We start from the raw sequence: 12,628 nt of genomic DNA, 5'->3' as shown, positions 1-12,628 counted from the left end.
AGGCAGGCAGAGAGAGAGAGAGGGAGGCAGGCAGAGAGAGAGAGAGAGCGGGAGGCAGGCAGAGAGAGAGAGAGGGAGGCAGGCAGAGAGAGAGAGAGAGCGGGAGGCAGGCAGAGAGAGAGAGAGAGCGGGAGGCAGGCAGAGAGAGAGAGAGAGCGGGAGGCAGGCAGAGAGAGCGGGAGGCAGGCAGAGAGAGAGGGAGGCAGGCAGAGAGAGAGGGAGGCAGGCAGAGAGAGAGGGAGGCAGGCAGAGAGAGAGGGAGGCAGGCAGAGAGAGAGGGAGGCAGGCAGAGAGAGAGGGAGGCAGGCAGAGAGAGAGGGAGGCAGGCAGAGAGAGAGGGAGGCAGGCAGAGAGAGAGGGAGGCAGGCAGAGAGAGAGGGAGGCAGGCAGAGAGAGAGGGAGGCAGGCAGAGAGAGAGGGAGGCAGGCAGAGAGAGAGGGAGGCAGGCAGAGAGAGAGGGAGGCAGGCAGAGAGAGAGGGAGGCAGGCAGAGAGAGAGGGAGGCAGGCAGAGAGAGAGGGAGGCAGGCAGAGAGAGAGGGAGGCAGGCAGAGAGCGAGGGAGGCAGGCAGAGAGCGAGGGAGGCAGGCAGAGAGCGAGGGAGGCAGGCAGAGAGCGAGGGAGGCAGGCAGAGAGCGAGGGAGGCAGGCAGAGAGAGAGGGAGGCAGGCAGAGAGAGAGGGAGGCAGGCAGAGAGAGAGGGAGGCAGGCAGAGAGAGAGAGAGAGAGAGAGAGAGAAAGGGAGGCGCAGAGAGAGAGAGAGAGTGAGAGAGGGGGAGGGAGGAAGGAGGGGGGACAGAGAGTGATCAAGATCACTCCGGACAAATCGACATCTGTCTGGAATACTCCGCAACGCTACAAGAAGTTTGTGGGCAAACATTGACTGCTTGTGCAGGTTAAAAAAATGCCAGGTATCTTACTAAATCAGTGTCCAACATAGTGATGAGAAAGTAAGTCAATAAATTAATCTCATTTAAAATTTCTTCACAAAAATGCACATTTGTTGGTTTTGATTAATAGTAAGATACATTTTTAATGCCTTTATCTTTCTGAAATTGTCTCACCGGCTCCCTATGCACGACAAAAATTGTAATGTGGCACCCCGTGAAAAGGTTGGACAACCCTGCTCCAAAAGCAAAATAGGAAGAAAAGTACAAGTCATCACAAACCGCATGCCCGCTGTGCTCTCACAGCTCTATCACAGGGGTACGAGTTATTTTCTCCAAAGTGACACCCTGTTGTGACATGGCTCAGGAGGATTATCCAACGAGTCATGCTGACCAGAAAGGATCCAGGTTGACCCTATTCTGTGCAGTTAGCTGTGGTCAGCCAGTGTGGGCGTAGATATGCTAAGATTGGCCCCAGTACTCAGGATCCCCATTACGCTGTGATGTGCACTTTCAAGTGAGAACACTCACATGTGGTCACATGGGTGAGCATTATCTGTGCATAAAGAATAGTCACTAGCAAGAGACAACATCTACTGTAGACGGTAGAGATTTGGAAAAGAAAACAATCATACCAAGGCCCAGAGTGCTGCCTTCAGCTGCTTTATACCATCCCATTTATCCAACGCTGGCGAACGCACAGTGTAGCTCAGGTCTGGAACAATGCTCTGTGAACAAAAACCACCATCATTCTCAAACATTCCCTCTTATCCCATCAAACATGCTCAGGGCAAGTACAGAACAGGTTAGATACAAGGTAAAACTCCCTCTGCACTGTCCCATCAAACACTCACAGGGCAGGTACAGCACAGGTCAGGTACAGAGTAAAGCTCCCTCTACACTGTCGCATCAAACACTCACAGGGAAGGTACAGCACAGGTTAGATACAGAGTAAAACTCTCTCTAAATGTCTGTCTCCAAGACGTTAATTCTGATTCCACAGTGCAGACCTACTCCTAAAAATGCTGATTATTAAAATTAAAAATGTACTGCAGCCTAAAAGCAAAATACTGCAGATGCTGCAAATCTGAAATTAAAACAGAAAATACTAGAAACACTCAGGAAATCAGGCAGCATCTCTGGAGAAAGAAAGAGGATTAATGCACGTGTCAGATCAATGTTCTTTGAATGCTCAGGTTTTTTTGTTTTTATTGCTGCAACTTCAGTCATGCAAGTATACTGTATTAAGCATTCGGAACAGTACATTGACTTAACATACAATAGGTTCCTCACCTGGGCCTCTAGTAAATGACAGCCAGTTTTATGATGCACTAACTGGCCGTATAGGTGAATTGGCAAGTAAACATAGGGCCTTTGTAACCTAGAAACAGGAACAGAAAATCACTTGCATAAATAAAAGCCTGGGAGACATAACTAAGTTCTCTGTATCTAAGGCTAAATCAAAGATTCGCATGCATACTTTCAATCTTCTGAGTCTAATTTTCAGACATCATTACCAGAAGAACTTGCCTTTTATTGAGCACCATATCACATTTCAAAATGTTCCGGAACTCTTCACATAAAACAAATTCTTTGAGTGCACAGATGAATGACCAGTTAAAACTGATGTAGTAACAATATTTAGTCCCAAATCAATTCCAAAGTTGGTTATGATTTTATAACGTGATTACTGAACATGCTTCTGACGCCTAGTGGCTGAAGTTTGATACTGCCAAAACTTCATTTTACATTAGTAGAGCTCCGTATGTGGTCATACCTATACTACAAAAATTAATTTTGTCCAACACTCGTGTTGTGAAATGCAGAGGCAGTGCAAAGAAACAGGTACGCAATGGAGATGAATTCCATTACTCACAAATGCGTTACCGGGTCAGCAAATTTCACACCAATGACACACAATTTCACAGGCAGTAGCACAGCAAGCAATTCAAAGTCTAAGTGAATTATTACTATAATCTGCAAACCCCCTGTATATTAGTGAATGAACGAAACAGTACATTCACCTGACTCTGTGGAATCTGAGAATGCCAAGAGTACCCTTTGTTTGCTCATTGGTGCCCAGGCCATTTAGTGGTCATATAGTCACCATGGCAATTTGAGGTTTACATTTGTGACCCAGCATTAAACTGCAAACTCCACTTCTTCCCCAGGCCTCTCTTCCTCCTACAATCTACAGTGATACAATCTATCATTCAACCATGACTCCTTGATTTCCCTCCTCCTCTTTTCATCTCAACTGTCACCATGCAACATGGGCCCTGGCCCTCCGACTAACCTTCTCATTTTCATTTCAAAAAGTGCAACTTTACTTTTCAGTGCTCCTCGTTATGAAACTAGGTCACTGTATGAATGCTATAAAACCAAATCCCAATCTTTGAAATGATATTAAAGCATTTCAACACTGCAGCGAGGCGCATACAGCAACTATTCAATAAACGAAAGTTAATAGCAGCTCCCCCAGTCTCACCTCTGGTTACTGCGACGGACATAGTTCTCTCCATCAGCTGGTTTGCGGTACGTAGTGAGTGCTTCATTCAGCTGTTCTTCGATCAGATCAACATATTTCATGTTGTACTCCTAAAAGCCACATAATGCTGTTACAATGCTGATGCATCGCTCTCTTAAGTTATTGATCTATATTTATAGAACTCATCATATATTGGGTATGCTGCATTAGAGCACTGCATCATGATGTGATGGGACACAGGCCTAAACTCAACATTCAACATGATTAGCTCATAATTTCCAATGTGCCACACTAGATATGGGGAGGCGGTGGTGGAGTGGTAATGCCACTAGACTAGCAATCCAGAGGCTCAGGCTAATGCTCTGGGGTCACGGGTTCAAATACCACCAAAAACTGGTGGAATTTGAATTCAATAAATAAATCTGGAACTGAAGAAAAAAAGCTAGACTCTAATGGCGACCATGAAACACCAGAAATAGGAGAAACCCATTTGGTTCACTAATGTCCTTTAGGGAAGGAAATCTGCTGTCCTTACCTGGTCTGGCCCACATGTCACTCCAGACCACAGCAATGTGGTTGACTTTTAAATGCCCTTTGAAGTGAGTTAGAAAACCACTCAGTTGTACGAAACCGCTAGAGAAAAGTCTAAAAGGAATGAAACCGGACGGACCAGCCAGCATCAGCCTAGATACAGAAATAACGATGGCAAACCCAGCCCTCTCGACACTGGAAAGTCCTCCTTACTAACATCTGGGGGCCTTTATTCGTGCATGGCATATGGGTGTTGCTGGCTAAGGCAGCATTTATTGCCCATCCCGAATTGCCCTTGAGGTGGTGGTGGTGAGGTTGTGGTGAGCTGTCTTCTTGAACCACTGCAGTCCTTGGGGTATAGGTGCTGTTAGGAAGGGAATTCCAGGATTTTGACCCAACGACAGTGAAGGAATTGCGATGTAGTTGCAAGTCAAGATGGTGTGTGGCTTGGAGGGGAACTTGCAGGTGGTGGTGTTCCCATGCATCTGCTGCCCATGACCTTCTAGGTGGTAGGGGTCATGGGTTTGGAAGCTGCTGTCCAAGGAGCCTTGGTGATTGTTGCAGTGCATCTTGTAGATGGTACACACTGCTGCCACTGTGTCTCAGTGGTGAAGGGAGTGAATGTTGAAGCTGGTGGATGGGGTGCCAAGTGGGCTGCTTTGTCCTGGATGGTGTCAAGCTTCTTGAGTGTTGTTGTTGCTGCACCCATCCAGGCAAGTGGACAGAGTTCCATTACACTCCTGATTTGTGCCTTGTAGATGGTGGACAGGCATTGGGGAGACAGGTGGTGAGTTACTCGTTGCAGAATTACTAGCTTCTAGTAGCCACAGCATTTATGTGGCTGGTCCAGTTCAATTTCTGGGCAATGGCAATCCCCAGGATGTTGACAGTGGGGGAATTCAGTGATGCAAATGCCAATGAACACCAAGGGAAGATGGTTAAATTCTCTCTTGTTTGTGATTGTCATTGCCTGGCACTTGTGTGGCGTGAATGTAACTTGCCACTTATCAGCCCAAGCCTGGATGTTGTCCAGGTACTGCTGCATCTGGACATGGGGTGCTTCAGTATCTGAGGAGTCACGAATGTTGCTGAACATTGTGCAATCATCAGCGAACATCCCCACTTCTGACATTATGATAGAGGGAAGATCACTGATGAAGCAGCTGAAGATGGCTGGGCTTAGGACAGTACCCTGAGGAACTCCTGCAGTGATGTCCTGGGACTGAGATGACTGACCTCCAACAACCACAAATGTCTTCCCTTTGTGCTAGATATGACTCCAACCAGCGGAGATTTTTCCCCGATTCCCATTGACTCCAGTTTTGCTGGGCTCCTTGATGCCATACTTGTCAAATGCTGCCTTGATGTCAAGGTCAGTCACTTTCACCTATCTTGCACATCTTTGAAATTAAGATTATGCACATATGGATGAGGTTAGAATTTAACAATTGAGCCACTTCAATTCACTCCATACGATATCAAGTAACAGATGAAGGCATTGGATACTGCGAAGGCTATGGGCCCTGAAAACATTCCGGCAATAGTACTGACAACTTGTGTGCTCCAGAACTGGCCGCACCCCTAGCCAAGCTGTTCCAATACAGCTACAGCACTGGCATCTACTGGGCAATGTGAAAAATTGCCCAGATATGTCCTGTGCACAAAAAGCAGGACAAATCCAATCTGGTCAATTACCGCCCCATCAGTTTACTCTCGATTATCAGCAAAGTGACGGAAGGTGTTGGTGACAGTGCTATCAAGCGGCACTTACTCACTGACGTCAGTTTGGGTTCTGCCAGGGCCACTCAGCTCCTGACTTCATTATAGCCTTGGTCCAAACATGGACAAAAGAGCTGAATTCCAGAGGCGAGGTGAGAGTGACTGCCCTTGACATCAAGGCAGCATTTGACCAAGTATGATATCAAGGAGCCCTGGCAAAACTGGAGTCAACGGAAATCAGGGAGAAACCCTCCACTGTTGGAGTCATACTTAGCACAAATGAAGATGGTAGTGGTTGTCGGAAGTCAATCATCTCTGTCCCAGGACATTACTGCAGGAGCTCCTCAGGGTAGTAATAATAATAAAGGATGTTGTAACAGGATACTTAGAAAATAATGTAGGATTGGGCAGTGTCAACATGGATTTATGAACAGGAAATCATGTTTAACAAACCTGTTGGAGTTTTTTGAGGATTTAACAAGCAGAATAGATAAGGGGGAAACAGGTCGATGTGGTATATTCAGATTTTCAGAAAGCCTTTGATAAGGTCCCACACAAGAGGTTAGTAAACAAAATTAAAGCACCTGGGATTGGTGGGGGAATATACTGGTATGGATTGAGAATTGGTTAATGGACAGAAAACAGAGTAGGAATAAATGGGTCATTTTCAGGTTGGCAGGCTGTGACTAGTGGGGTACCACAAGGATCAGCGCTTGGGCCCCAGCAAGCACTGATCCTTGTGGTACCCCACTAGTCACAGCCTGCCAACCTGAAAATGACCCATTTATTCCTACTCTGTTTTCTGTCCATTAACCAATTCTCAATCAATGATTTGGATGCGGGGATTAAGTGTCATATTTCTAAGTTTGCAGATGACACAAAACTAGGTGGAAGTGTGAGTTGTGAGAAGGATGCAAAGACCCTTCAAGGGGATTTGGAGAGGCTAAGCGAGTGGGAAAAAACTGGCAGTTGGAATACACTGTGGAGAAAATTGAGGTTATCCACTTTGGTAGGAAAAACAGTAATACTGAGCATTTCTTAAATGGTGAAAGGCTGGAAAGTGTTGAACTTCAAAGGGACTTGCGTGTCCATGTTCATGAGTCACTGAAAGCTAACACGCAGGTACAGCCAAGCAATTAAGGCGGAAAATGGTATGTTGGCCTTTATTACAAGGGGATTTGAGTATAGGAATAAAGATGTCTTGTAGCAATTATATAGAGCCTAGCTGAGACCACACCTGAAGGACTGTGTGCAGTTTTGGTCTCCTTAACTAAGGAAAGATGTACTTGCCACAGAGAGAGGGCAACAAAGGTTCACCAAACTGATTCCTGGGATGGACTGATTGTCAGATGAGGAAAGATTAAATAGACTGGGCCTTTATTCTCTGGAGTTCATAAGAAGGAGAGGCGATCTCCTTCAAACAGACAAAATTCTTACATGGCTCGACAGGGTAGATGCAGGAAGGATGTTTCCCCCGGCTGGGGAGTCTAGAACCAGGGGACACAGTCTCAGAATAAGGGGCAGGCCATTTAGGACTGAGATGAGGAGGAATTTCTTCACTCAGAGGGTGGTGAATCTTTTGAATTCTCTGCTCAAGGCGGCTGTGGAGGCTCAGTCATTGAGTATGTTCAAGACTGAGATTGACAGATTTCTACATACTAAAAACATCAAGGGATATGTGGATAGTGCAGGAAAAAGCTTTTGACGTAGATCAACCATGATCTCATTGAATGGCAGAGCAGGCTCGATGGGCTGAATGGCCTACTCCTGTTCTTATTTCTTATGTTATGTAGTGTCCTAGGCCCAACCATCTTCAGCTGTTTCATCAATGACCTTCCCTCCATCATAGGGTTAGAAGTGGGGATGTTCGCTGATGATTGCACAACATCCAGCACCATTCACGACTCCTCAGATACTGAATCAGTCCGTGTCCAGATGCAGCGAGACCTGGACAACATTCAGGCTTGGGCTGATAAGTGGCAATACATTTGTGCCACACAAGTGCCGGGCACTGACCATCTCCAACAAGAAGGAAATCAACCATCTCCCCTGGACATTCAATGGCATTACCATCGCTGAATCCCCAACTATCAACACCCTGAGGTTTAACATTTATCAGAAACTGAACTGGACCAGCCATATAAGTACTATCACTATTAGAGCGGTTCAGAGGCTGGCAATTCTGCGGCGATTAACTTACCTCCTGACTCCCCAAAGCCTGTCCACCATCTACAAGGCACAAGTCAGGAGTGCGATGGAATACTCTTCACTCGCCTAGATGAGTATAGTCCAACAACACTGAAGAAGTTCAGCAGCATCCAGGACAAAGCAGCCTGCTGGATTGGTACCCCATCCACCACCTCCACAATGACGCACCATGGCAGCAGTGTGTACTATCTACAAGATTCACTGCAGCAACTCACCAAGGCTCCTTTGACACCCGCAACCTCTACCATCTAGGAGGACAAGGGCAGCTGATGCATGGGAACATCACCACCTGCAAGTTCCCCTCCAAGCCACACATCATCCTGACTTGGAACTGTATCACCATTCCTTCACTGTCGCAGAGTCAAAATCCTGGAACTTCCTTCCTAACAGCACTGTGAGTGTACCTATACCACATGTACTGCAGCAGTTCAAGAAGGCGGCTCACATTATTCTAATGTAGGAAAAGTGGCATCTAAATTGCATACAGCAAGCTCCGAAAAATAGCAATGAAATAATAGTGTCTCATGACAGTGCTTCTATATTTTTTGTAAAGTATTTCGTTTTTTGTGGACTCACGTATTTTGGAATTATGGACATTGTTTTATTTAGGAAGACTGAAAAGGATTCCATGGATGATTTTTTCACTGGGGTCATCAGAAGGTCTTTTGGACTTGCTTTGTAAACAACCCTTACTGGAAGTCACCTGTCTTCAGATAAATACACAGCAGGAGCTTTTTTGACTTGTAGAAGATGTTTACAGAGAAGCGACAGGTCAAAATTTATAGGGGTCAGGAGGCTTGACTCTTGAGATAATGTTTTCGGGTTTGGACAGTATTTTGAAAGGTTAAAAAAAAAATCAACCTACCAAGGACAAAACCTAAGCTCTGCCTTTTTCCAGCTCTTTGAAAAGCCTGCCTACTTTTCCATCTCTTTGAGAAGCTCTTATAAGCGAGTGTAAGAAATAGAGAAATTGTTGCTGCATTCCTCCTAAAAGGCCTGCCAGAAACCCCTTTTGCAGTGTTTCTCATGGAAAGCCTGCCAAACTGATCCTCAACGTCGCCAGAAAAGAACTGTTCTAGGAAGGTCCCAGTGACAGACGTCTACACGTACTTGGGACACTAAACCAAAACGGGACAACTGACATCTTTCCATATCTTCTTTTTTTCTTCAAGAATTAGCAAGTATTTGGCCAAAGTATTCTTTTTTGTCTTTTTTTGTAACAGAGCTCTAAACAGAAAATCTCTATTTTTCAGTTATCCGATGTGTGTGTGTGTGTGTGTGAGAGGCTAAGGTAAAAGGGGAACTTTCATATTTCAATCGGTGTGTTAATGCTTTGCTTCATTACTGGTTAAGTCATGTTTTATAATAAACTGATAATTTTGTTATTAAAGGAACCTGGTTGGTGCCTTTTATTCTGGGATAAAGAGTAGAGTATATGATTGACTGTATTGGTAACTGGGTAAACATTTAAATATATATTGTGACTTGTGGAGAAGTGGAAGTGCCCTCCTCCCGTCTTGGTCGTAACAAGTGTCAGTCATCGCTCAGGGGTAGTGCTCTCGCCTCTGCGTCAGAAGGCATGTTCCACCCAAATGATTTGAGGAAAAAAAATTCTAGTCTGACACTCCACAGCAGTAGAAAAGGAGTGCTGTCATTTGGATGACCTCTCGGATGGATATAAAAGATCCCATGGCAGTATTTAGAAGAGCAGGGGAGTTATACCTGAAACAATACCAAAAAAGAGTTTGTGTGTTCATTATCACATTGCTGTTTGTGGGAGCTTGCTGCGTGCACATTGGCTGCCACATTTCCTACAACAGTGACTACACTTTTAAAGTACCTTGTTGGTTGTGAAGAGCTTTGGAATGTCTTGAGGTTGTGAAAGGCACTATATAAACATATGCCTTTTGTCAAGAATAATTAGATAATCTGTTTTTAGGTGTTGTTGAGGGATAAATATTGGCCAGTACACAGAGAACTCCCTGCTGTTCTTACAATAGTGGCATTGCATCCTTTCATTTACCTGAGAGGGCAGAAGGGGCCTTGGTTCAATGACACACCCGAAAGAAAGCTCCTCCGAGAGCGCAGCATTCTTTCAGTACTGCATTGAAGTGTCAGCCTGAATTATAGACTCTGGAGTGGAACTTAAATCCAAAACTTTATGACTCAGAGGTGAGAATGCTACCACTGAGATACTGTGAATTGTTGGTTGTTGGTGGATGGGGCTTTCAAACAAAAGGGAACATGCAAACCAAACAGAAAGGGATCTGGATAAGATGGAAAGGTAGGATGATGAATGGCTAATGCATTTAAAGTGGACAAGAGCAAGGTAATAATGGTAGGAGAACAAATAATGGGAACATAGAGAAAATAGTTCAAGGTTACAGTAAACAACACAACACAGGAGAGGGATATGACAGCATTGGCAAATTGGCTGGTGAAATAAACAGTGCAATGAAAGCAAAATACTGCAGATGCTGAAAATCTGAAATGAAAACAGACAGTGCTGGAAATGCTCAGCAGGTTTGAAGCTTCTGTGGATTGAGAAACAAAGCTAACTTTTCAGGTCGATGAGCTTTCATCAGAACGGGGAAAAGTTAGAAATTTAATAGGCTTTAAGTGAAAAGGTGGAGGGTAGAAAAGGAACAAAAGGGAAGATTTGTGATAGGGTGGAAGACAGGAAAGATTAAAGGGCAAAAGAGTTGGTGGTGTAGGGCCAAAGAGAGTGGCAATGGGACAGGTAAAGAAACAAAAGGTGTGTCTAGAGGAGATGTGAATGGCAGAATGAAAGCAAAAATAAGAGTAAAACAAGATTAAGACCAAAACCTGCAAAGCAAAAGGAAACAAAATGGGGCAGAGATTTTGGCCTGAAATTTTTGAACTCTATGCTGAGTCCAGAAGGGTGTAAAGTTCCTAACCTAAAGATGAGGTGCTGTTCCTAAAGCTTACATTGAGCTTTACTGGAACACTGCAGGAGGCTGAAGACAAAGATCAGCGTGAAAGCAAGGTAGAGAATTAAAATGACATGCGACCGGAAGTTTGGGGTCATGTTTGCAGACTGAACGCAGCGAATACAGTATACCGAATTGGAAGGAGTGCTTGGGGCCTTTGACGGTGAGGAGGAGGTAAAAGGGCAGATTTTGCATCTCCCGCGCTTATGTGAAAAGGTACTATGGGAAGGGGGAGTATCGTGGGTGACTGAGCAGTGGACCAGGGTGTCACAGAGGGAGCAGTTCCTTTGGAATGGTGAAAGGGAAGGGATGATGTGTTTGGTGGTTCATCATGCTGGAGGTGGCAGAAATGGCAAAGGATGATCCACTGAATAGGGAGGCTGGTGAGAAGGGGAACGCTATCATGGTTCTGGGAGGGAGGGGAAAGGGTGAGAGCTGAAGTGCGGAAAATATGACAGACATGGTCGAGGGCCCTGTCAAACTCAGTTGCGGGGGTGGGTGTGGATTCCTCAGTTGAGGGAAAAGGAAGTCATATAAAAAGTGCTGGGTATGGAAAGTTGCGTCATCAGAACAGATGCAATGGAGCAACTGGGAGAATGGAATGGAGTCCTTACAGGAAGCAGGGTGTGAGGAAGCGTACTCAAGTTAACTGAGTCAGTGGGCTTATAGTGAATATTGGTTGATAGCATATCAACCAGAAATGGAGACAGAGAAGTCGAGGAAGGGAAGGGAAGGGAAGAGTCGGAGATGGGCCATGTGAAGGTAAGAGAAGATTGGAAGCAAAGTTGAAGAAGTTTTCCAGTTCAGGGCGAGAGCAGGCAACGGCACCGAAACAGTGATCAATACACAGGAAAAAGAGGTGAGGGCCTGAAACAAGGAATTCTCCACATTTTTCATTAAAGACAGGCATAGCTAAGACCCATGTGGGTACCCATAGCAAAACCTTTTATTTGGAGGAAGTGAGTGGAGTTAAAGGAAAAATTGTTCAATGTGAGAACAAGTTCAGCCAGAGGACGGTGGTGATGGATGGTTGGGCCTCTGTTCAAGAGGATTGGAGAGTGGCGAATGTGGCACCAAATGTGACAGGGTGTAAGGACAGTCCTTGCAACTACAGGCCAGTTAGTTTATCAGTGGTAATGTTTGAGAAGCAATAATCAGGGAAAAAAAGAAAATTGACAGACACTTGAAGAGGTTTGAGTTAATTAAGGATAGCCAGCACAGATGTGTGAAAAGCAGATCATGCTTGACTAATCTAATTGAATTTTTTGATGAAGTAAGAGAAGATTGATGAAGGAAATACAGTGGATGTTGTTTATGTGGATTTTAAGAAAGCATTTGATAAGGTACCACGTAAAAGGCTGGTTAACAAAATTGAGGCTCATGGAATAGGAGAGTCAGTGTCCAATTGGATAAAAAATTGGATTAAGGACAGAAAACAGTGAGTCGAAGTAAATGGTTGTTTTTTAGACTGGAGAATGGTAGACAGTGGTGTTCCCCAAGGGTCAGTGCTTGGACCACTGCTTTTTATTTACTATATATAAATGACTTGGATCTTTGAATAGAGAGAACAATCTCAAAATTTGCCAATGACGCCAAACTTAGAGATGTGGCAAACAGTAATGATGACAGGAACTGCCTGCAACAGGACATAGATAGGCTAGCAGAATGGACAGACAGGTGGCAGATGGAATTTAATACTAACAAGTGTGAGGAGATGCATTTTGGCTGAAGGAATAGGGAGAGACAATATATGCTTAATGCACAGTTCTAAAGAGTGTGCAGGAACACAAGGACCGGGGAGTGTAAGTACATCGATCTTTGAAGGTGGCAGGACGTGTCAAGAGAGT

At 44.8% G+C, this 12,628-nt stretch overlaps 1 protein-coding gene across 3 annotated transcripts in view; it reads right to left on the bottom strand.

The window, feature by feature from the left end:
* Positions 1-12,628, bottom strand: part of rictora (RPTOR independent companion of MTOR, complex 2 a) — a 373,719-nt gene that overhangs the window by 88,369 nt on the left and 272,722 nt on the right. For all 3 annotated transcript variants that reach the window (XM_068029133.1, XM_068029132.1, XM_068029135.1), the window contains 3 exons: positions 3,373-3,482; positions 2,178-2,265; positions 1,520-1,612 (listed from right to left, as the gene is read on the bottom strand). In XM_068029133.1, coding sequence (XP_067885234.1) covers positions 1,520-1,612; positions 2,178-2,265; positions 3,373-3,482 — 291 coding nt within the window. The remainder of the gene's footprint in view (positions 1-1,519; positions 1,613-2,177; positions 2,266-3,372; positions 3,483-12,628) is intronic.

This window comes from Heterodontus francisci, chromosome 4, assembly GCF_036365525.1.
Source record: "Heterodontus francisci isolate sHetFra1 chromosome 4, sHetFra1.hap1, whole genome shotgun sequence".
Lineage (NCBI taxonomy): Eukaryota > Metazoa > Chordata > Chondrichthyes > Heterodontiformes > Heterodontidae > Heterodontus > Heterodontus francisci.
The sequence above is the reverse complement of the archived record's forward strand: the minus strand, read 5'-3'. Positions and strand labels throughout refer to the sequence as shown.